Source organism: Papaver somniferum, chromosome 8 (genome assembly GCF_003573695.1).
Source record: "Papaver somniferum cultivar HN1 chromosome 8, ASM357369v1, whole genome shotgun sequence".
NCBI lineage: Eukaryota > Viridiplantae > Streptophyta > Magnoliopsida > Ranunculales > Papaveraceae > Papaver > Papaver somniferum.
The window spans coordinates 97154782-97177787 of record NC_039365.1 but is presented as its reverse complement, the minus strand read 5'-3'; the positions used below and the strand labels follow the sequence as shown (position 1 = coordinate 97177787).

Below are 23006 nucleotides of genomic sequence, written 5' to 3'. Positions count from 1 at the left end.
TTGAAACAGTCTGAATCAAGGTAAGATTAACGAAACCCGTGACTTAATATATGATGAAAATCATTGTATTGATAGTTAATTGATTTAATTGATCGATTGATTTTTAGGGTTTCTGTTTTTTTTCCTTTGTAATTAGGGTTTATTTGAAACCAAATTTTTATTGTTTAATTGGGGTTTAATTTTCGTGATTGGGTGTTTGATTTTAAGTAATATTGCTTAATTAGGTTTTCATTGGGTTTTCATAGGTTTATATCTGATTTTGTTTCATTTGTGTTGCAGTCAGTTCAAATTTAGGAATATCAGTGTATATGCGGAGCCAAAGAATGAGACTTTGGTATTTCCTGAGTTCCATAGAGATGAAACAGAGTTGATGACACTTAAGTATATGGTGTATAAGGGTTTGTCTATGGATGTTAAATAGAAGTTTAATTTATATTGGTTTAAGGAAGAATGTCTGCCACTGCCATTGTTAAACAATGATGATTTTGATAATTTTTGGGAGGATTCTTTTGTAAATGAGGATGGATGTATATGTTTGTGGATGGGGATGAAAGACACAATGTTTGGGACTCCAAAGACTACACCAAAGAAGAAGACAGTTAGTAAGGGAACCACCCCTAGAAGATCCCCAAGGCTAAATAGTGTGGATAAATCAGTTGAAGGTGCATCAAGAAATCTGAGTTTCATGGATGTGCCCATGTCCAAACATTCTCAGGCTAGTAGCAGCGGTTGCAGTCAGTCAAAAGCTACAAATGAAGTTAAGTTTGTTGAAGATGTGGACAATATTCAGCTGGAAAAAACCAAAGAAGATGAATGTCACCCAATTGAGAATCCAGAAGCTCCTCCAGTATATGACAGTGATGAAGACATTGAGTATGGGTCAGATGAAGAAGAACAAGAAGAGAAAGAAGAAGAAGAAGAAGAAGAAGAAGAAGAAGGAGAAAAAGAAGAAGAAGAAGAAGAAGAAGAAGAAGAAGAAGAAGAAGGAGAAGAAGAAGGCAAAGAAAAAGGTATATTTCATTCATAACTGATTTCATTTATTATAATTTGTAACTTATTATATGGTACTGATGTTGATCTTGAATGTGCAGGTAAGGATGTGGATGAAAGACCTGCTTACATGGATGACTTTGATGATGATTTTGGTCAGTACATGAAGGGTGAGCATGATGTAGATCTTTTCCCTGAAGAAGAAGTTTTTACTCCAGTAGATCCTAGCAAAATGGAGGTAAAAACTAGATTTGCAAATAAGGAAGCATTTAAGAAACATCTCAGGGGTTATTGTGTTCTTAATAAGTGTCAATATATTTTGGATAGAAGTGCTCCCTCTAGAATTAAGGCTGAGTGTAGGTTTAAAACAGAACATGATTGTCCTTGGTTTGTGTATGCTAGCAAGAAAGAGGGTGAGAAGACTTTTGTTCTTAGGAAAGTGAATTTGGAACATAAGTGTGAAGGGGATCCCCAAAATAGGAATAGATCTGCTGATCCTCATTTTGTAAAGGATTTTGTTCTTGATCAGATGAAGAATAAGCCTAAAAAAGTTGTTCCAGACCCTTATAAAATCAAGGAAGACTTCTTAGCTGAAAAGAGAGTAAATATACCATATCAGTGTGCATGGAAGGCTAGGAATCTAGTTTTAGAGTCATTATATGGGAACTATAAAGAAAGTTACAATGAAGTACCAGCATTCTGCAAGATGTTTACAAAATGCAATGATGGGTCTGTTGCTAAGTTCACTTTTGACACAGTGAATAACACCTTTGAAAGCATGACACTCTCATTTGAACCTGCAATGAGGGGTTGGCGAAAAGCATGCAGGGGAGTTATAGGGCTTGATGCCTGCCATCTAACAGGGGAATATGGGGGAGTATTGATGGCTGCAACTGCACTTGATGGACAGAATGGGTTAGTAATGTTAGGAATTATGGTATGCAGAGCTGAAACAAAGGAAAATTGGATCATTTTTTTGAAGCATTTGAAGGATGCAATATTAGCACATCCAGTGAAAGTGGCTTTCATTTCAGATAGGCAAAAAGGTTTATTGGAAGCTGTTGGTATAGTGTTCCCTGGCCATCACCACAGATACTGTTGGAGGTAACTTTCTTGTCTAACTTTGTTTCTTGTTTCTTTTGTTTGTCAGATCAGATAAAGTCCTTATGTTAATTGCAATGTGTTAAAATGCAGACATTTATACAAAAATTTCAAGAAGGATTACAAGGGTCTTGAATTATACAGTTCTTTATGGAATGCAGCAAAAGCATACAAAGAAAAGCATTTTCAGGTTTGACAGTTCACAACAGTTCTTTGTTATTGGTTTTATGCACTGTTTGACAGTCAAGTTAGCTAGTTTTTGATTGGCTGTGCAGGAACATTTTGACAATATTGTGAAACAGAGTGCTGCAGCTGGTGCTTATCTCAGTAGAGAAGATCCTGCTACATGGTCCAGGGCCTTTTTTAACCCTATTCACTGTTGTGAACATATGAACAACAATTTTTCAGAGTCTTTTAACAATATGATCAACAAGATGAGAAATAAACCAATTATAATGATAGGAATAATGTATGCTAACTTAGTGATGGGTACATGGTACAATAGGAGGACTGAATCTGCATCATGGGTAGATGGTAATTTGGTTCCTACTGCTGTTACATTGATTAAGAAAATGTTGGAATTTGTGACTGACTATGGTGTTGACCCTTGTGTGGCTGGAGAGTTATATATGGTGACTAGTCCAAAGAATTCTGTGTTCACAGTGAACATACTTGCCAAGACTTGCTCTTGTTTGCAGTGGCAGTTGAGGGGGTTCCCCTGTATGCATGCAGTGAGTGCATTGCATAGCATAAGGCCACAATGGAGAAAGTAAGATTTCTCTTTTTTTAAATCTGTACCTTGTCTCAGAACTTATTTATGCAATTTCTAGGCCTTAAATGTATCTAGCACTAACCTTTACATACTCTGCTTGAGCAGGTACTGCAGTGATTACTATTCAGTGGAGAACTATAAGGCCACATATGCACCAACTTTTGCACCACTAGATGATAAAAGTGAATGGGTCCAGGTACTTTTTCTTCTTAAATTTGTAACTATATGCCCTATTTATATTCTCAACTACATTGATATAAGTGCATTTGTTCTTGCAGCCAAACATGAACAAGAACTGAATGTGATGGATCTAATCCAACTGCAAAGAGGCAAAGGACTGAATGTGATGCACAAAGCTTCACCTTCAGCAACAGAGAGCCAAGTCAGACCACCGGAGTTAGGGGTGCAGCTAAGTCAAACAAGAAGAAGAGAACATCATCATTTGTTGGTGAATGTTTTACAGGGCCTGGCAGTCAGCCTTTGGCAACACCATCTTCTACTCCAGCTTCCACAACACCTATGAGTCTGCCATTTATAGCACCATCTTCTACTCCACCCTCTACAATAAATAACCTTTATCAGAACTTCTTTGGCATTGGATCTGTATCTCAGAATATAAAACAAGGAAAGGGAAGGGGAAATGGAAAGGCTAAGAAGAAATGATTTGAGATCCGTTTTCTGATTTTTTGTGTTTAAGAAGACAATATTTTTTTTCTTTTGTAGACTTGAATTAATGCTGAATCAAAAGTGGCAGGTTGTTTATTAGTACATTTGCAGGTTACATTTTCAGATTGTTGAGTTCCTTACATATAGCATTAAGTTGTAAACTTGAATGCATAATTCTGTTTTTTGCAGCAATGAAGACTTCATCTGAGACCCATTTAAAACCGTCACAATCTGTACAAGTGAGGTATGCTATGTTCTTGTTGTGTTCATTCTTGCAAAATTTCATCTCCATCTTTGATTTGCAGTGATCTTTGTTGCAGGTTTGATTTTGCAGTGGGCAGTTTTTGAAGCAATGACCAGATTCTCCGCAAGCGTAACAACCATTCTCTACTGGTAATTTCACCATCTTGCATTTGACAGGATCGATGGCATCGTCAAACCATTCAAAGTACTGACAGGTTGGAATTGAACACTTCAAAAACATTTTTTTCGTTTGTTTCTTTTGCTTTTGAACACAATAGTTGCCTTATACCATTACATGGTATATATTTGCACCTGGAATAAATCCAAGGACATACCTTTGGATCATGAATTCCCTGTGCACAGATAGAACATGGAATTAGGGGTTGTTTTAATCTTAATCTTACCTTGCTGCTGCTACTGCTGCCTGGAGAGTTTACTTCATTTTGGCTCATGTCTTATTTATTTTTATTTTTTTGATCTGTTGAGTATGACAAATAATATGGTTCTTCTCTGCAGGGCCTAATTTATATGAATGAAGCTGAATCTGACCGTTACAAATCCGACCGTTACAAATCCGACCGTTGCAATGAGTCACCGAGTTGACTCGATACTGGTTTGGTTACGAACTCAGACGAGGATTAAGTCGTCTTTTACCTAGCAGGTTAACTGCCACATAGCCAGTTAACTACCTAAATCCGTTTTTTGAAAAAAACGGGATGGAAAATGTCAATATCGGCCGGTTTATATAAAGATTCAAAAAAACGGTCAGTTTCTTAAATATGGTTCAAAAAGGTGGTTACTTTATTAAAAAACCCTAAAAAAAATTAGTGGTGCAATGGCTGTCAACTTATAGTACAGAGCACGACTTTTCTGTAATATATGGTACATTTAGGGGCATTTAGTAGTTATTTTTTTTTAATTTTAGTTTTAATTATCTTTTTTTATAGAAAAACAAATATTATTTTTTTAATAGGGTTATCTCTTCCCGACCAAAGAAAAAATATCATTCTTGTTTTTTTCTCTCTCTCACCACTGTTTCTCTTATCGTTTTTATCTCTGTGCAAAAGTTTCTCGTTTCATTTCCAAAGCACCTCCGAGATCTGATATGATTTCAGCTTGAAATCCAGAAACCATAGCCTTTTACTTCTAAACGATGTTATAATTGAAACACACATCAGAAATCTTGATTTATATCCTTACCTTCGAAGATTTCGCAACCCTAGAAAAAAAAATTCTTAGAAATCGCAAACCCATGTATTAGAAATATGATTGTTGATTGTGCTTCCAATATTTGGTATATAATCAGGTAAAAACCCAAATTTTGTTGTATGAGTAGTTGATTAGTAGTGATTTGTAAAAATGAAAAAATCAAACGCAAAGCCATATTTCAAAACCTAATCCTAACCCATCTAAGAATCAAAGCTCATGTGAAAATCAGAACCGTAATCCTTTCATATCCCTAATTCTTTAACCCTGGATCTAATTAATTATTATCCTAAAGTCTAAAGAAAACATCATCTTACATTTTTCAGAGCTGAAGAGTACACGGTGAAGACTTCACAAGGTACAAACACTAATATTGTTTCTTGTTTTTGCTATTATTGCTTAATTATGTGAATAACATCTCTTGTTAGGTAATATTTCGTTACGATTTTGCAATTTTTCTTTTTGTTAACTGTATTTGATTGACTTTTAAAGCATGGGTTTCTTTTGATTTCAGTTTTACAGATACTGTTTGTGTGCGGTGTTGATTGTTTTTATTAGTGAAGGTGGTATGTGTTGTTGGTTAGAGTCGGTGGTGTGGGTGATTCTGTTGGTTGTGGTAGCAGGTATTGGTGGTGTAGTATGCTATGAGAATGGGTGGTGGTGGTGATGCAGGTAGTGGTTTGCTTCTTATTGTTATTAGGTGGTTTGGTGGTGGAGTTGGTGATTCTGCAGTTGTTGGCTATGTGGATCGTTACTGGTGTCTTTGGTGGTAGCTACTAATCTTTGTGTTAATGGTGATAATGGGAGTGGTGAATGGTTCCAATAGGAACTTAGACGTACAACTTATGCGCCTCATACTCCCATGTGTTTAGGATCTTAGGCTCTTAGCCATATAAGTAGGTGGTGTTAAATGATAGGTTTGTGTTAATGAAGTACTCACTATCCTCTTGCTCGTTATCTAACTGTTAGTAGTTTCTTCGCGTCTTTGTAATCTTTCAGTTGTTATTGTTGGCTTCACTAGTGTCTAAAATTTTCACTTCTGGCAGTATATGTACAAGCAAGCCTTGAATCTTTGTAAGATTATTCTCAAGCAAACCATGACAAGTTCTAGCGGTTCTTTATCCACTTCAAGCCGGTCTTCCTCCCCAAATTTCGTGAACGTATCAGCAATTAATGAGAATGAGGTAAACTTGCTCTCGTTCTCCATTTTTCTGTTGTTAGCCATCAGTACTGTTGTTTAATCACTTTATCATGTATCTTGACAGGTGAAATTCAAAATTACTCTTTGCCATTCTGCACTAGATGATAATCGTGCTGCTCTTGTGGAGGTTTCTTCTCAACCATTGTTTGTTCATTTCTTCCGCATTTCACATTTGCATTGGCAGTGTAATTATTGTCATTAAATTCCCACTAGTCTTTCGTAACTATGCTTCCCTGTATTTATGCATACTGTGATTTGGCTTTTCATTGTCGTGGATAAATCTCATAATATAAGAATAATATGAGAAAAACTTTTAATTAGCTTAGGAAAATCATTAATGCACATGGTTGAACAGTTGAACTCTAATTCACTTCTCTACTATGTTCTAGTTGGTAGAGTTCATTGCATCAGCTTGTACTTTGGGTAATAGCTTACATCAGATGTCACCTCTTATGTATATTCGGGTCTTACTTGGGAAGAGGCCAGATGCCCATCAACTTGGTCCCTTTTAAGTGGCGATAATTTTTTATTCAGTATTGTAGCTTGTAACTTATGAACTGGTTTGCTATTCATGTTCTTGATTCAAAAATATTGGAATTTAATCCGTCATTAACAGATGGAGGGTATTCCAAGCAAAGCAAGAACCCTGCGGATGAATTTAACTTTGGCAAAGCTGTATCAGTACTCTAGACATAACCTTAATAGATCTTACCTCTGTCTCTTTATTTGTGTACTAATGCTTCCCATGTTTCTCTCTTTTGCAGTTCGGTTCTTTCTTATCACAAATATATTCTTATATTTCATCAATAATTCTGATTTCGAATAGATAGTTAACCATGGTACTTACGCCCTTTTTTTTTCTTTTTCTTTTTCAGTAGTGCCCTCCGCTGAAGGTCAATCACTTGCTGACGAGTATTCCAGAAGTGCTCAATACCTTGCGTATATTGGTGGAAAAGTTGGGTTACGGTATGCTGAGAGTTGTGTTCATGGTGGGATCTGCTAATTAAACAGGTGATATTTTTTATGTTCTACTTGTGTTTATGTGATCTTTTGTTAGTTCAGTTCTGTTAAATCATCGTACTTGAACACTTATGGGTTTGTCAGTTCTTTACTACTTTTACTCACTGGTTCCGTCCACAATCTATATGTATGAACTACTCTCTAAAATTTGAATAAAATGCTCATGTACAAGATATAAGCATTGTACTATGCCAACAGCATATATACTTCCTTGTTCTCTTTGAGTTTCGTCTTCTGGTAATCAGTTAGATTACTCTTGATGAGTATGATATGAGTTATATTTTGTGAATTAGATCTTCAAGTTAATATGTGGTCTCTTGATGTTGCAGGAGCATGGTAAGTTGGTTGACAAAGAAAATCGGACAACGGAGGGTCCTGTCACTATAGGTGTAACTTCAGGTGCTTCTACCCAAGATAAGGTAATTTTCCTCACAGCAAACTTGGTTCTATTTTCCAGAGTACCTTACTCCGTGAATCTGCACCTGAAGTGGCATCACTCTATGGAAATACGGTGATATTTTATGTGATATGATATATGTGCTTGTATGGTTTGATTTGATGGCCCTGTGACCGTACTGCTAAGTGTTTGTTGGTGGAATGAGCATTATCGATTCTATACTCATTTTCTTGTAATAGGTTCATATTTGTTTTCTTATGATTTGTAATTAACATTTTGATTGTTCTTTCTGCAGAAAAGATGCTATGAAGCTGGTAATTTATGGATGGATTGGTCGATTACATCATGTCATTGTGCCCAGCTGCAGCAAAAGAATCGAGGTACCTTGTAGATGTTAGTTGAAACTTGGGAAAGTCTTGTAGTGTGCCAACATACAAACTCCCACTATTTTCTTGTTGCACTAATCCTTAAAGCTAGGACTAAGCTAGTACTGTGAGCATATTTGGAGTAACAACTGGAAACAATAGCTTCGTAGGATTATTTCTTATGTTCCGGATTGAGTTTCATTGTATTTTTTTCAAACTTAGTTTATATTAGTGATTATCTGATCAAAGGGGGTCTTTTAGTTGATCTACAATGGTATATGAAGGTGCAGAAATCTGCCGCAATTATTGTCGGAATTTATTTATTTTTTAGTTGGAATTATCATCATATTTTTTTCACCTTTAAATGGGTTTGACGTATATAAGTGTTGCTCAAATTAGAGTAATAGTAGTCTAAATTAATGTAACGTTGCACAAATTAATCCGTTGCTCAAAAACGTTGGTAAACTTGTTGACCAACGCTTATATGCGTTGCCAAAGTTAATTTGCCTGCACACGAATTTGCTACGCCATATTTCCAACGGATGTACGCGTTGGTGAAATACCTTGCAACGCTTATATCCGTCCCAAATCGGTTGTTTTGGATCGACATCAATACTGTTCTTTGTGATTAAAAGTATTGATTGCAAAATCTTAACAACTACCTTTGGTAGTTGAGAATAAGATAGATCTAAGAACCTGACGAATGAGTTTATTGAGATAAACAGAAGAGCCTTTGTCGAAATCACATCACTTGGTTGAAGAGAGTTGCTACCAAACAGATTTGTTGTTCCTTTACTGTTTGGAATACGAACCAAAGGAATTGTTCCAAGTACGTGACTTATTCATAAGTTGGAGGCGTGGGAATACAGACGGAACTAGGTGAACTATAGGTTTAGTTGCTTGGTCTCAACTATACGAAGTTGGTTTAATTTTTTGTAGCGGCTTAATCCTGAGAGTATTCAATTCTGGACAAGGTCCCGGAGTTTTTCTGCATTTGCGGTTTCCTCGTTAACAAAATCTTGTTGTGCTATTTACTTTTATCTTCCGCATTATAATTGCTTTATTATAATTAAAGTAAATTACACAAACGTTAATTCCTATTTACTTGATAAGCAATCCTATTTTGTTTGATTAAGTCCGAACCTTTTTATCAAGTAAACATACTTCGTTGTTTTATTTTCTCGATCTCGTATCCATAGACGATCACAAGAAATGTGAACCGATTAGTTGCATTGTCTCGACTCAGTCCATAGACAATCACTTTCGGAGAAAGGACTTATAGGTAGGAAATTTTTTAGCTTGAGGTATATTTGGGTACCCTCACCTTTTCGATTGGTATCAGAGCAGGCAAACACGAAAAGATCTAACAATTTGTGTTTGGTGCGATCCAACCTATAAGATATGAGTCAAAATAAGAAAAACAAGGATAAACTTATGAAGAACTCAGTTAACATATGTCAAGATAATGAGAATAATATCTTAGAAAAGGTCAATGGAAATTGGTCTCGAAAGTATTTTCGAAAATCAAAGAAAAAGTCTATGACTAATGACTTGATTGGGGGTCAGGTTACTGATCATAAAAGAATGAGTCTGAAACTCAAGAACCATGTTTTGGACCCGACTCCAATTCCTAGTGAACAATCGTCTGAAAAGAGATTCGATTCACTAGCCTGCCCAAGTTTTGGATTTTGAAAGATGTTGGAAAGATTTTTCAAACATGTTGAAAAATATTCGGAAAAAGGAAAGACCATTGACAGTCTAGATGATGTCACATAACTTATTGTTCAACTAAATGTAAGAATATGTGAAGGAAAGCGAGAAACACTCAGTCTTCAAAATAATCTGGCAGATTATATGGAACAAAAACTGGCCTTGTGCGAGGAAGTTCATCAACAGACTACAGAGTGTGAAATTCTTACTCAATCGCTGGAACATTCACAGATATGAAATAAGGTCCTTATTGAGAAACTTCTTATTGTAACATGTCAAGAGGTACATCTAAACAGAAGTTCAGAAAAAGATTTCCAACAAGGAATGTATACCTTAAGAGGACGTATAAAATGTCTTGAACATGAGACATTAGCATACTGCCGACTGGAAGATCTAGATCACACGGGTTCAAGTTCAAAGAACATACCATCCTTGGCACAAGATGTAATCGAGGATATTGCATCTCGTAATTTTCATAACAAAGAGGATGGGTTCAAAACCCACGAAGAAGAACATGATGATGTTCAAAGAGGGGGAAGATCTCCTCATGAGGTATTTGATGAGGAATATCCTCATCCCAGTGCTTAACTGCATTGGACTGTGCATCCTTACAATGCCCAATCTTCGGATGTAAGGAAGCACATATACCCGGGCATTCTGTATCCTGTCTATAATCTCTTATTCACCATAGAGAGTTTACACAACCCACATGAAGATTCAATTTACTGAGTTTTTGTGTAGAAAATTTGTATTGCAAATAACTTGTGTAAAACATGATAAGTTTCCAAGCTAACTGTATCTTTTGATACAAATCTAGAAAGATAATTTCTTTTCGAAAAAGAATATGAATTTGTAACACATTAGATGCGAAAAATCTTTTCAAATCTTGTCAGAATTATTTATTTAAGGCTGATATCTATATTTGGTATGTGTTAAAGGTATTTCAAGTATATGTACTCATCATGTCTGAGAACGTATACTAAAGGATGAATTCTCAAACCAGATCTCAAGCAAAACTCTTGAAATCCTTGAGTGGAATGACTTCTAAGGAAATTGTTCATCTTGATGATACTTTCAAGAAATCTGGTTATGAAGATGTCGAAAAATAAAAAGAATATGTAACTCATCTTCTTGTTCAAAACAGTTTAGATGTTAAGGTTGATATTATCAATCTACGACAAGTCCTCCTCAGTACCATCAAAACTCATCATAGACAGGCAGCATTACTAAGAACTATCATCCGTAACCAAAGAAAGCTGATTAAACTTGGAATCGGTAACAGAGAGTATGCTCGAAATATTAATCGGAAGGTTAATGCTTTAGCCTGTGAACATAGTCAAGGTATTGTGTGCAGAATCCGAGATATCAGTCGAGATGCTGTTGATGAAGATCCTGAAAAATTTGAGGAAATTGAAGATGATCTTTGAAAAATCTGATGGAAAAATATACTTTAGTATTTGTTTATTTCAATTAAGTCTATTATGAATAAAATTATTTGATTTATAATTTTTCTTGTGATGGTTTTTGATTTACATAGCCTGTACTTGAATGCTTTATTATTGCTATGGATGTTTATGGGATGTTTGATTCCGGTTTTATTACCTTGATATTCGATCTCATAATGTTGTGAACCCTTATGGTTTGGGTGACTTTTTGATTTAGCAGGATTAAGTTCTAGCCCATGTTGGTAGGCTTTATCAAAGGATCATGAGGGGTTCTGGTAGAAACAATATGTGAAAAATTCACAATATGTTGAATTGGTTTTGGTTTAGCAAAAAAGCATATGTGTTTCGATAGTTTTCAACTTTTGCTTGCAATAGTTAAAAGCCGGTTTTCAACCTTTCTCTGGTAAAGATTGGTTGTTGTTATTCTTTTGTTTTGCATAAGGATGACAACATAATGATATTTCGATATCAATTCTCCCTGGAAGAAGATGCAAACATATTGGAGAAGTGGATGCAAAATTTGAGGTAACAATCTTGTTAGTTAATTGTTTTCCTGTTTAAGAAAAGCCTGATTTTATTTCATTTATTGCTTTTGCTTAACAAAATTTCGGTACAATTGATGTTTTATTCCATTATGTGTGTGGATGTGTGTGTGATTCAATTGGTTCCGGTTAAGAAAAACTATTGTTATCTTGCTTTATTGTGTGGTATCAATTGTTTAGGCTTATAAAATTTCGGCGCAATTGCGGTGCTTTAATGTCTATGTTGTTTCAATTGCTTCCGGTTGAGGTGAATAATTATGCAAGTTGATTTATTTGGTTTGTATGAATTGTTTATGGCTTAACGAAAGAAAAAGTTTACGAGATGGATTCTTTAGTCCAATTCGATTCCGGATAAGAGAAACTAAGTTTATCTTAGTTATACTTATCAAAGTGGAGGTTTCGGTTATTCAAGTCTAATCGAATGCCTTGACAAGAAATACTAGTTAAACTAACCTAGTACTTGTCTTGTCTAAAAGTGAAAGGTCTAAGTTATATGGATAATTAGAGCCTGATGAGAAAAATAGAGTTATCTTTATTTTGGTCTTATCAAACGAAGCGGTTGTATTTGTACAATCGGTTTAGCAAAGGGACTAAGGTGCTTAGTTGATTTTTGGTTTGCTAAACTAAATTGGGAAAATTGCTTCGGGCAATTATTTCCTTGATAACATATCAAAACAAATTACTTCGCAGTTTTGGTTTTGATATTGGTTATCAAAAATGGTGTGTGGAACCCTCGTGCTTAACTCTATAGGTTTGTAAGTCTATTTTGAGATTTGTAAGATTCTTTTCGGTTTGTCCTTTATTTTTCGTTTCTTTGTCATTTTGTGACAAAAAGGGAGAGAAATATATGGAGTAAACAAGTGATACTAGCATTGATTTTATATTGATTGGTATCACTAAGGGAAAGGACAATTGTGCTTAAAGGTTTATCTAACGAAAGAGTGAAAGCATAGACTAAGAGGCAGTAGCATATCATATTGATTGGTATAACAAAGACGTGCAGATTGATTAGATCTACCTATCTCACCTTTAGGGGGAGTATTAGCTTTGTTATTATAATGTCAACAACGTCATTTAAGGATTGAATGTATATATGTTATTGTGTTGTTGAATTCGGGAATCAAGCATTGTGTAATGAATTCTTGTAATTTGTTTATCCATATGATTGTAACAGTTTTGTGACTAAAATTGACAAAGGGGGAGATTGTTAGAGCATAGATCGGTTGAAACCATCAAGCGTTGGTATGTCAAGTTTGGTTGTCATATTTTAATGAAGCAAAACTCATTTTAAGAGTCGCTTGATTATGTATTAGAGTCAACTTCGTATAGGTTAGCTTGAAAGTATTAGGATATGAGACATTACAATTATTGCGAAGACTTGAAAAAGTGAAGAAGTAAGAAGCTACAACGACAACATCATCCTTCCACTTGATGTTAGTGATACTTGACTTGAACTGTTTCATTCCCTAACGTATCTTTCAAGTCGTGCATATTGAAAACAAAACTGCGAAGCATGAAGACTCTAGATAGACATAGTATTAAGGAGTACAATATGAAGTTTATTGCTTAACCATTAAACTTTGTAGATAAGACATCGACATAATCGTTCAAATGCTATTGTGATTATGTATGGGTATGAGGTGAGGATTTCATCCTAGGAAACAATGTTTTACATGTGTTTTAAGGAAGTAAGTTCGTTAACTTGTTTATGAATCGAAAAGGAAATCGCCAGGCATTATTGGTATTGTTATTCATTGCATATCTTGTGAATAACCAATATGTGTGATTTAGTATAACCGCTCATGACTTGTTTGTGTTCTTGGTAAAACTATTCACAAAGGCCTGACTTATGTATTGGTATGAATTTTATTAGTGAAACCGATCTTAAGTAATCACCTGAGATGGTATGATCGAGTTTGTGATTTGTGTATGACCGAATCTAGGTAAAGGGTTACCGATCCTATTAATAGGTGCAACACATCACAAAGGGGAATTGATCCTTGTATGAGGTGCAACAAGTTTTTAGAAAAAAGGGGAACCGATCCTATGGACATGTGCACACGTTTTTAGGCAAAGGGGAACCGATCCTACAGACATGTGCAACACATATAAGTTAGATACCATATATATGTGGGGAACCAATCCTAGTACCTAGTCAACCGAATTTTGGAAAGCTAGTGTGACTATGTACAGTCTTCACATGGAGGTAGAACCGAAACTTGTTTTGGTAGAACCGTTAAACCCATGATTTGTGATTGAGTGTTCTTGATCAATCACATAGTTCTTGAAAGTTAGATGAACCATTTCTAAACTTGTTTGGAAGTGTGGAAAATCGGTTTCAAGGTTGTAAGTATGAAAGAAAATAAGGATGTCGACATAATTTGAACACGTACAATAATGTTTATCTTTTATTGTTCAAAGTTATTCCTTAATAGCTAAAGGAAGAAAATCCCAGGATCGAAATATAAATAAGTTAAGAATCTTTTATTTAAGGTTGTTAATTTTATTTTAGGAAAACTAGAATTAGTAATGTGCATTTACTAGTTAAAGATTTTCCAGAGAGATTTTCGGTCAATATTTTGGACAGAGCATTTCTAGGAATTATAGAAACCGAATTTGGAATATATTGCATATCTTGAGAATATTTTCGGTTTTGGAAATTCCTTGGTGTCCAAACTTCTTTGTCAATAAATACTTGAAGATTGCATTTTTAGCAAACTAATCCTTCATGACAGCAAACTTCCTCGGTTGTGTTGCTACTGGTGTAGCTGCCTATTCGGAGAGGAGAGAAACCTAATTAGGCGAAATCTCTTACAGCCGTTCAGTTTAAAGTCTTCTTTGGAATTGAGAATCTCTATTAGTACCGTTGGTGGGAAACTAGATAACTGCGGTTTATCTTGTGTTTTCGATTGATTTGATTGACTAACGGTGGTTGAACTTTGATTTCACCTAGTTTGTTTATGGTTGAGAATCTTCTCTTCTGATATAAGATTCACTAAAACTAGATCGAAGTTTCGACAGGGATCTTTATAATGTTTTTAGTTCTAAAGACGATCTTGTGATAATCCATTGTTAACAGACTCCATTCTGTGCGTGACTGATCACAAGAGATTAAAGTTGTTGTGTGCAGGTGTTTATTGAAGATCTAAGAAGATTTGAATACAAATAAGATACTAAAGATTTCTGATTTGGGGTTCATAATCTTTGGTGTGAACAATACTTGTTTCGGTATAAGAGGATCCAACTATAATCGGTTTATCCTTGTGGTAGATTGGATTGATTAGTTTTGTAGATCGGCATCAATACAATTCTTTGTGATTAAAAGTATTGATTGCAAAATCCTAATAATTACCTTTGGTAGTTGAGAATGAGATAGATCTAAGAACCTGAAGAAGTAGTTTATTGATATAAACAAAAGAGCCTTTGTCGAAATCACATCACTTGGTGGAAGAGAGTTACTACCGAACAGATTTGTTGTTCCTTTACTGTTTAGAATACGAACCAAAGGAATTTTTCAAATTACGTGATTTATTCATAAGTTGGAGGAGTGGGAATACAGACGGAACTAGGTGAACTATAAGTTTAGTTGCTTGGTCTCAACTATACGAAGTTGGTTTAATTTTGTGTAGCGGCTTAATCCTGAGAGTATTCAGTTCCGGACAAGGTCCCGGGGTTTTTCTGCATTTGCGGTTTCCTCGTTAACAAAATCTTGCTGTGTCATTTACTTTTATTTTCCGCATTATAATTATTTTATTATAATTAAAGTAAATTACACAATGGTTAATTCCTATTTACTTGATAAGCAATCCTATTGTGTTTGGTTAAGTACGAACCTTTTTATCAAGTAAACATACTTCGTTGTTATATTGTCTTGATCTCGTATCCATAGAGGATCATACGAAGTGTGAACCTATTAGTTGCATTGTCTCGACTCAGTCCATAGATAATAACTTTAAGATAAAGGACTTATAAGTAGGAAAAGTTTTAGCTTGAGGTATATTTGGTTACCCTCGCATTTTCAGCAACTAGTATCACACAGGAGGTGTGGGGATTAGGTTCCCCAGTTGCTAGAGTTCTCCCTTATATAGTCTTAAAATCAGGGTTTGTAACCAATGGTACCTTGGTAACAAAGCATTCAATATTCACCGTTAGATGAAAACCTGATTAGGATAAAGCTAATATCTTTCAATTGTTATATTGAACTTAGCTTGTTATACACAAATGAAATATGACTTCATTTAGATATGGGTAACCGTACCTAAAGGTGTACACTTAGTTTCTGAACAATAGTTAACCGAAGTTAGCCATATGAACACTTTCATATCAACATTGTTCATCTTAATCACAACTAGTTCAAATGACTCAAATGAAACTAGTTCCAGAGTTATTCAATTGTTTATATTCTCATAGAAGTATACGGGACACAACTGAAGCAAAATCGATTTTGATTCACTCGAATCAATTCATGAACATTGTAGCCACGATTTTCAAAAGATTGCATTCCTTATTATATAAATGTATTTATTCATGAACAAACCGATTTTAGAACTTAACCCACTCAAGTATGCAAATGGGTACGCATACTTAAGTATCCGGACTTGGTTTGGGTTCGCCAGTATGCGAACGGGTTCACATACTGTCGTACATGACCAAACTCAGTTGAATTCCCGGACTTGAACTTTTAAGACGGTACGCATACGGGTATGCATACTAAGTTCCCGGACTTCAACTATCAAACCAGTACGCATACTATGATTCACAGACTTGGAATAACTTGAAACAGTTAGCATACAAATACACATACTGTGTTATATCCAATCAATGGTTAATCGTTCTAAACTCCATGTTAATCATTGAAACATTCTTAGAAAATGGGAATAGCTGTCTCACATAAACTATTAGCTTCAAAGCAATTTTCAAGTGATCAATAGATCAATACGAAACATTCCGAGTCTACATCAAATGACCGTCTCACACAAATCATATAAGATGTTACCGGGCGATTTTCACATGATCATGTTTTGACTTTTGTCAAAAATAAAGATGAACTTGGTTAAAGAGAAAGCCTACCAACGCATATTTCGAGAAATATATAAGCGAGTTAAACTCAGCTCGAAATATCAAATGTGTATAATATAAAGTCTATATAGCTATAAAACTTTTGTCTCAATAGGAGATAAAATAGAAATAGACTTATGAGTGATAGATGAGTTCAAGTCTCCACATACCTTTTGCTAATGAAGTTCCACAAGCTTCCCTTAGTATTTCTTCATCTTCAATCAATTGATGAACGTCGTGAAGCCTAAAGCTCAACTACACATTCTATCCTAATCCGAGACATAGTTATAAGTAAACTAGAAATCAAGACTTATAGTTTTGGCAACTAAAATTGACAAACAACCTTGAGATAGCAACGCTTGCGGGTTCGACCGAGTAGTGCTCTAACAATCTCCCTGTTTGTCAATTTTAGTGGCAAAACTATCAATACATATGGATTACAAAATAAATAAATTTTGTAGCTTCTTATCCAAATGCTTGATTTCCTTGGTTCTTCAACATTACTCGAAATCTTTGTTACTTCCAAGTACTCCAGTGATTCTGAACGTGTTCAACTCAACCTCATAGTTGTTAAAGATCCGTAGCCATAACAATAAGAAAACCAATGTTCTCAATTATTGTTATATAGTATCATAGTATTATTACACAACATCGCAGTCCAATTGCATCACAACTTTGACAATAATACTAAGGTGATTTGTGTCACTCCCTGTTAGTCAATACTTCATCTCACAATGAAAATCACTCCCCCTTACATAATGATCTGTAAACCATACATATTTGTAGTGTGAACTACACAATAATTCTCCCCCCTTTTATCAATATAAATTGGCAAATGTACGAAAACTAGCGGGATCATAATGAAATTATCATAGAGATATTTCATGATTACAAAAAAAATATCAAATTTTTTCCGATGATTTCACATAGTCGAAACTTAGTGTATTCATAAAGGAGTTTATAAAGATACAATAAAACTCCTACAATATTCCACAACCGCACTCCCCACAAAGATTTGGAAATTAAGCACAAGTTCAATTTCAATCAACAACTAAGGGTTGGATTCACCAATTGATTGAACTACGCATAACCTGTGATATTTCAATTATATAAAAATATAATACGAACAAGAAATAACACAGACACCAGAAATTTTGTTAACGAAAAACCGCAAATGCAGAAAAACCCCGGGACCTAGTCCAGATTTGAACACCATACTGTATTAAGTCGCTACAGACTCTAGCCTACTACAAGTTAACTTCGAACTGGAATGTAGTTGATCCCTAACAAATCTCACATTGATTAAGGTACAGTCGCGTTCCTTACGCCTCTTGACCCACTCCGGATTCAGCGCACTTGATTCCCTTAGATGATATTTCCCACAACTAAGAGTTGCTATGACCCAAAGTCGAAGACTTGATAAACAAATCTGTCTCACACAGAAAAGTCTATTGAATAGATAAATCTGTCTCCCGTAGAAATACCTATGAGTTTTTGTTCCGTCTTTTGATAAATCAAGGTGAACAGGAACCAATTGATACACCAGACTTATATTCCCGAAGAACAACCTAGTAATATCAATCACCTCACAATAATCTTAATCGTATGATAGCGAAACAAGATATTATGGAATCACAAACGATGATACGAAGATGTTTGTGACTACTTTTTATCTTACCTACCGGAGATTAAATCTCAAGCAAATCTTAGAGAAGATAATACTCAATATGATAGAACAAAGTAAGATCAGAACACGCAACTACAGAGAAACTAGTTGGGTCTGGCTTCAGAATCTCAATGAAGTCTTTAAGTCGTTAACCTATAATGGTTTTAGGAAAAACCTAGGTTAAATGAGAATCGAATCTATTCACAACTAGTGTCACACAGGAAGTGTGGGGATTAGGTTCCCAGTTGCTAGAGTTCTCCCTTAAATAGTTTTCAAATTAGGGTTTGCAATCAATGGTACCTTGGTAACAAAGCATTCAATATTCATCGTTAGATGAAAACCTGATTAGGGTCAAGATAATATCTTTCAACTGTTAGATCGAACTTAGCTTCTTATACACAAATGAAATGTGACTTCATTTAGATATGGGTAACCGTACCTAAAGGTGTACACTTAGTTGGCTGAACAATAGTTAACCGAAGTTAGCCATATGAACAATTTCATATCAACCTTGTTCATCTTAATCACAACTAGTTCAAATGACTCAAATGAAACTAGTACTAGAGTTATTCAATTGTTTATATTCTCATACAAGTATATAAGACACCAAAGAAGAATTCTGAACATTCTAATTATGTTGAGGTTGAGGAAAGGAAACAGAAAAGTTGTTCTCTGCTTGCAATGTATCACGAGAAGATCATGACAGTAACGATATTTGGTTTTTGGACTCCGGTTGCAATAATCATATGTGCGGTAGCAAGGATTTGTTTTCCCACCTAGATGAATCTGTTCATGGAGTAGTGAACTTCGTAAATAAAGACAAGGTTCTTATTTTGGGTAAAGGCAAAGTACTCATTGTCTTAGCTGATAATTCCCATCATTGCATTCGTGATGTTCTTTACGTACCTAGGTTGCATTGTAATTTTTTTAGTATGGGACAATTATTTGTGAATGGGCTTCGTTTTGTCATTAATGATGGTGTTTGTGCTATTGAGAACCGTAAGAAGGAGCTGGTTGCTACGGTGAAAATGACTAAAACCCATTTATTTCCTTTACCTATAAAAACTGAAACTGTATGTGCATTCAGTAATATTGTTCTAGATGACAATTGGTTTTGGCTTTTTCGATTTGGTCATCTTAACTTCAGTGGACTTCGTTCTTTGGCAAAGAAAGATATGGTCTCAGGGCTGCCATTATTGGAAGAAGTTCATCGAGTTTGTGAAGGTTGTATCATTGGCAAGCAACACAGACACCCGTTTCCAGTAAGAAAGTCATGAAGAGGAACAAGGAAGTTGTAAATTGTACATCCAGACCTTTGTGGTCCAACGCAGACTGTATCACATGGAGGTAATCGTTATTTTCTTACTTTCATTGATGATTACAGTAGAAAGACTTGGATTTACTTTCTAAAGAACAAGTCAGAAGATTTTGAAACTCTTATGAATTTCAAAGTTTATGTTGAGAAGCAAAGTGGTAGCAGTTTGAAGATACTTCACACTGATAGAGGGGGGAAGTACAATTCCACTGTTTTTGGTGATTTTTGTAGAATGCAGAAATTAGGCACCAATTCACAGCCAGCTATACTCCACAGTAAAACGTTGTTGCTGAGAGAAATAATATAACTATCGTTGAGATGGCTCGCAATATGTTGCATTACAAAAGCTTACCAAAATTATTATGGGCGGAGGCAGTTGCATGTGCTGGTTACATTCTGAATCGGTGTCCCACCACAAGTGTTATTGACATGACTCCCGAAGAAGCATGGAGCGGTTATAAACCAGATGTTGCGGCTCTTCGTGTGTTTGGGTGTGTTGCATACGCTCATTGTAGATGGTGTATTTTCAACAAAGGTCAAAATCGTAAAATCATGATACTGCATGTTTCTGACGTGGATTTCAGGCATGTGAAGATTCATATTTTACGATCCATGATGAATATGTTTCTCGAAAGGCCTCCACTAGCTGAGCGTTCGATGCCTCACATTTCATCATGACCTCTATGTAGAATAATGTAATTGGGAGGTTCTCCGAAATATTGAGAGAAACAACGCCTTCAGGACTTCGGTGACTCGTTGTTCCCTGACTACATAGACAGACCCACCTCTACATAGAAGAACGATTGAGAGGTTCTCCGTAAGATTGAGAACAACAACGCCTTCAGAACGTCGGTGACACTCACTGTTACCTGACTATGTAGAGAGACCGTGTATAGATCCAGGAGGTTCTCCGTAATATTGAGAGCAATAACGCCTTCAGGACTTCAGTAACACTCGTTGTTTCCTGACTATGCACCTTTCAGAAGTGATATTTCTACGGCTGACAGAAGCAAGATGGCACTACAAGCACCATGCTCATGTATCAATCAAGGGGTCCTGATCTAAAATGAATCAATGATATTAAAATCCTTCACCAACTGTTCAAGACACAAGCGAATGGTCTAAAGACACAACATGAGTGTTTTACAACAAGCTCGTCTGAGATGATTTTACACTGTCCCGCACAAAGAAGCGAGCTTGGAGAAATTGGTGAAGAATCTAGAGGTGGGCCATATATCATTATCTTTTATGGATGTCATCTACAACATACCCAAAATTCACATCATTCGGAGAAACGAGCAAAAAGATGTGGCTAAAACTTTAGACTACATGACGGCTGAAAATTTTATGAAAACCTCCTGAAAGTTTACTGTTTCGTCGATTTCGGCCCTTAAACGTACTCAAAAGCCGAAAAGCTTCTTTGCGAAAGCTTGGAAATTTTTTGAGGATGAAGAAACATGGGTAGATCACGAAAATACGACATCGGAAGAAGATTCTACATCATTTTCAATGAAGACCTGAAATCTGAATTTTCTGATGACGAATTATGACGAAATTCTTCATTCATCTACATCTGAATCAGAATCTACACCTTCCACGCGATATCGGACTTCATCTTCAGCCTCTAGTCTCATTTGCTGAAGACGGCGGCGTTTGCTGATAAGCTGCAAGCCTTTCATCTTCAGCTTTCCTTTTCAGTAATAACTCATCTCGTTCTTGCATCTCTTCTGCATCTGCTAAAGCTAAGAAAGCGTTGATTCCATCACAGACGACTCCCAGATGATGATCCAGAGACATACAATGTATCAGCTTTCCAGCGTCTCTGAAAGGTTGGTTCACCTCGGCATGAACATCTGCAGAAGTCTTCATCTTTGACTTGATATTTCTAGAGTGTTCCCCGAAAGAACCAGGAGGGTGGTTGTAACTGGAAGTCACAATTATCTGATGTGAAAGGCATGGAGTCATGGATATACCAATAACAAACACACAACAAAAATGGTAACCATCCAACTCTTACCTATTTACAATTTCACTAGCTGTAGTGATCATAATCTCGAGAATTTGTTCGCTCCTTCAAACCTGCAAAGACGAACAAAATTCGTTATTCAAACGTGATTTTCATAAAACCGTGAACAATTCATGAAACTTCCATAATTAAACAATTCACATAATTTTCACCGTGTGAGCGACTCCCACCGAGTGAACACTCATTGGTTTTGTGCATACACTATCAGATCACAAAAATCCATACAAACAATATTTTATCAAAAACTGTTTACTTCTAGCAATTGCTGAAAATCAAAATTTGATTTCATATAAATTTTCACTGTGTGAACATTCTCTGGTTTTTCAAAAATTGGACAAACGTCCATTCTACAATTGTGAAAACTCACATACAGACATTTTTTCACCGTGAATAATTGTCTACTTTCAACAATTATTCAAAATCAAAACAATGATTTTACAAAAATATATATTTTAACGTGAAACTCATGTAACTTTGAAAATATATGTATATATTTTTTCTCCCTCTCGCGAGCATCCGTTTTTGAAACGAGAAGTGTATTTTCAAAAATTTATGAAAGCTCACATATCGAAAATAAAATTTTCCATGAAAGCTCATAGAAATTTTTTTTTATTGCTAACAGACTCAAGTCTATTAAAAAAAAAAACGTTTCTCTCGTACGAGCATCCACCTTTGAAACGAGAGTTTATTCCCTTTTGTGAAATCTCACATATTTAAAAAATAAAATTTTGTCTTTCGTGAAAGCACATAGACAAATTTTTTATCACTATATTTTGTTTGTTTCTTAACTAACGAACGAACGAAAGAACGTCTGTTCCTAAAAAAAGGATTTCTTTTTGGGGTCGAGCCCGCAAACATTAAACCGACCAAAACAGGATGCCCGATCGTCCAAATCAGCAGTGCCTCGTCTCTCTGTGCTCACGAGATGACACTCTATCATACTATCAGTGTCCTCACCCGAACATTTGCTCAAACATGACACCATTGGAGCAAATCTGAGGATTTTGAAAATATCTTTGTGCAACTGAGTTCAACCACTGATCTCGGCGACTGAAAATCACCATTTAATTCTTACTGCGGAACATGAATGTCCCTCACTAAGCAGGGGACTTAATGTAGCTGGTGGATTTTCAACAAAGATCAAAATCGTAAAATCATGATACTGCATGTTTCTGACGCGGCTTTCAGGAATATGGCGATTCATATTTTACGAGCCATGATGAATATGTTTTTCGAAAGGCCTCCACTAGCTGAGCGTTCGATGCCTCGCATTTCATCATGAC

General features: G+C 35.6%; 1 protein-coding gene and 1 long non-coding RNA gene across 5 annotated transcripts; both read left to right on the top strand.

Annotated features, from left to right (window-relative positions):
* The first annotated feature begins 998 nt into the window (after window positions 1-998).
* Window positions 999-4231, top strand: LOC113303146. Its single transcript, XM_026552146.1, has 7 exons — window positions 999-1010; window positions 1092-2094; window positions 2185-2281; window positions 2367-2860; window positions 2969-3059; window positions 3719-3773; window positions 3850-4231. The coding sequence occupies exons 2-6, from the start codon at window positions 1121-1123 to the stop codon at window positions 3722-3724; spliced, it is 1662 nt and encodes a 553-aa protein (XP_026407931.1). The 5' UTR covers window positions 999-1010; window positions 1092-1120; the 3' UTR covers window positions 3725-3773; window positions 3850-4231.
* A 542-nt stretch (window positions 4232-4773) lies between these two features.
* LOC113302203 lies at window positions 4774-8320 on the top strand. 4 transcript variants are annotated; one of them, XR_003336700.1, is made up of 7 exons: window positions 4774-5078; window positions 5305-5336; window positions 5493-6162; window positions 6244-6306; window positions 7055-7190; window positions 7529-7618; window positions 7892-8320. It is a non-coding gene; the product is annotated as an uncharacterized LOC113302203 (long non-coding RNA). The 4 variants fall into 4 exon arrangements; XR_003336699.1 differs by having other exon boundaries at window positions 4774-5336; window positions 5493-5895; window positions 6025-6162; XR_003336701.1 differs by having other exon boundaries at window positions 4774-5336; window positions 5493-5942; window positions 6025-6162.
* The last annotated feature ends 14686 nt before the right edge of the window (window positions 8321-23006 follow it).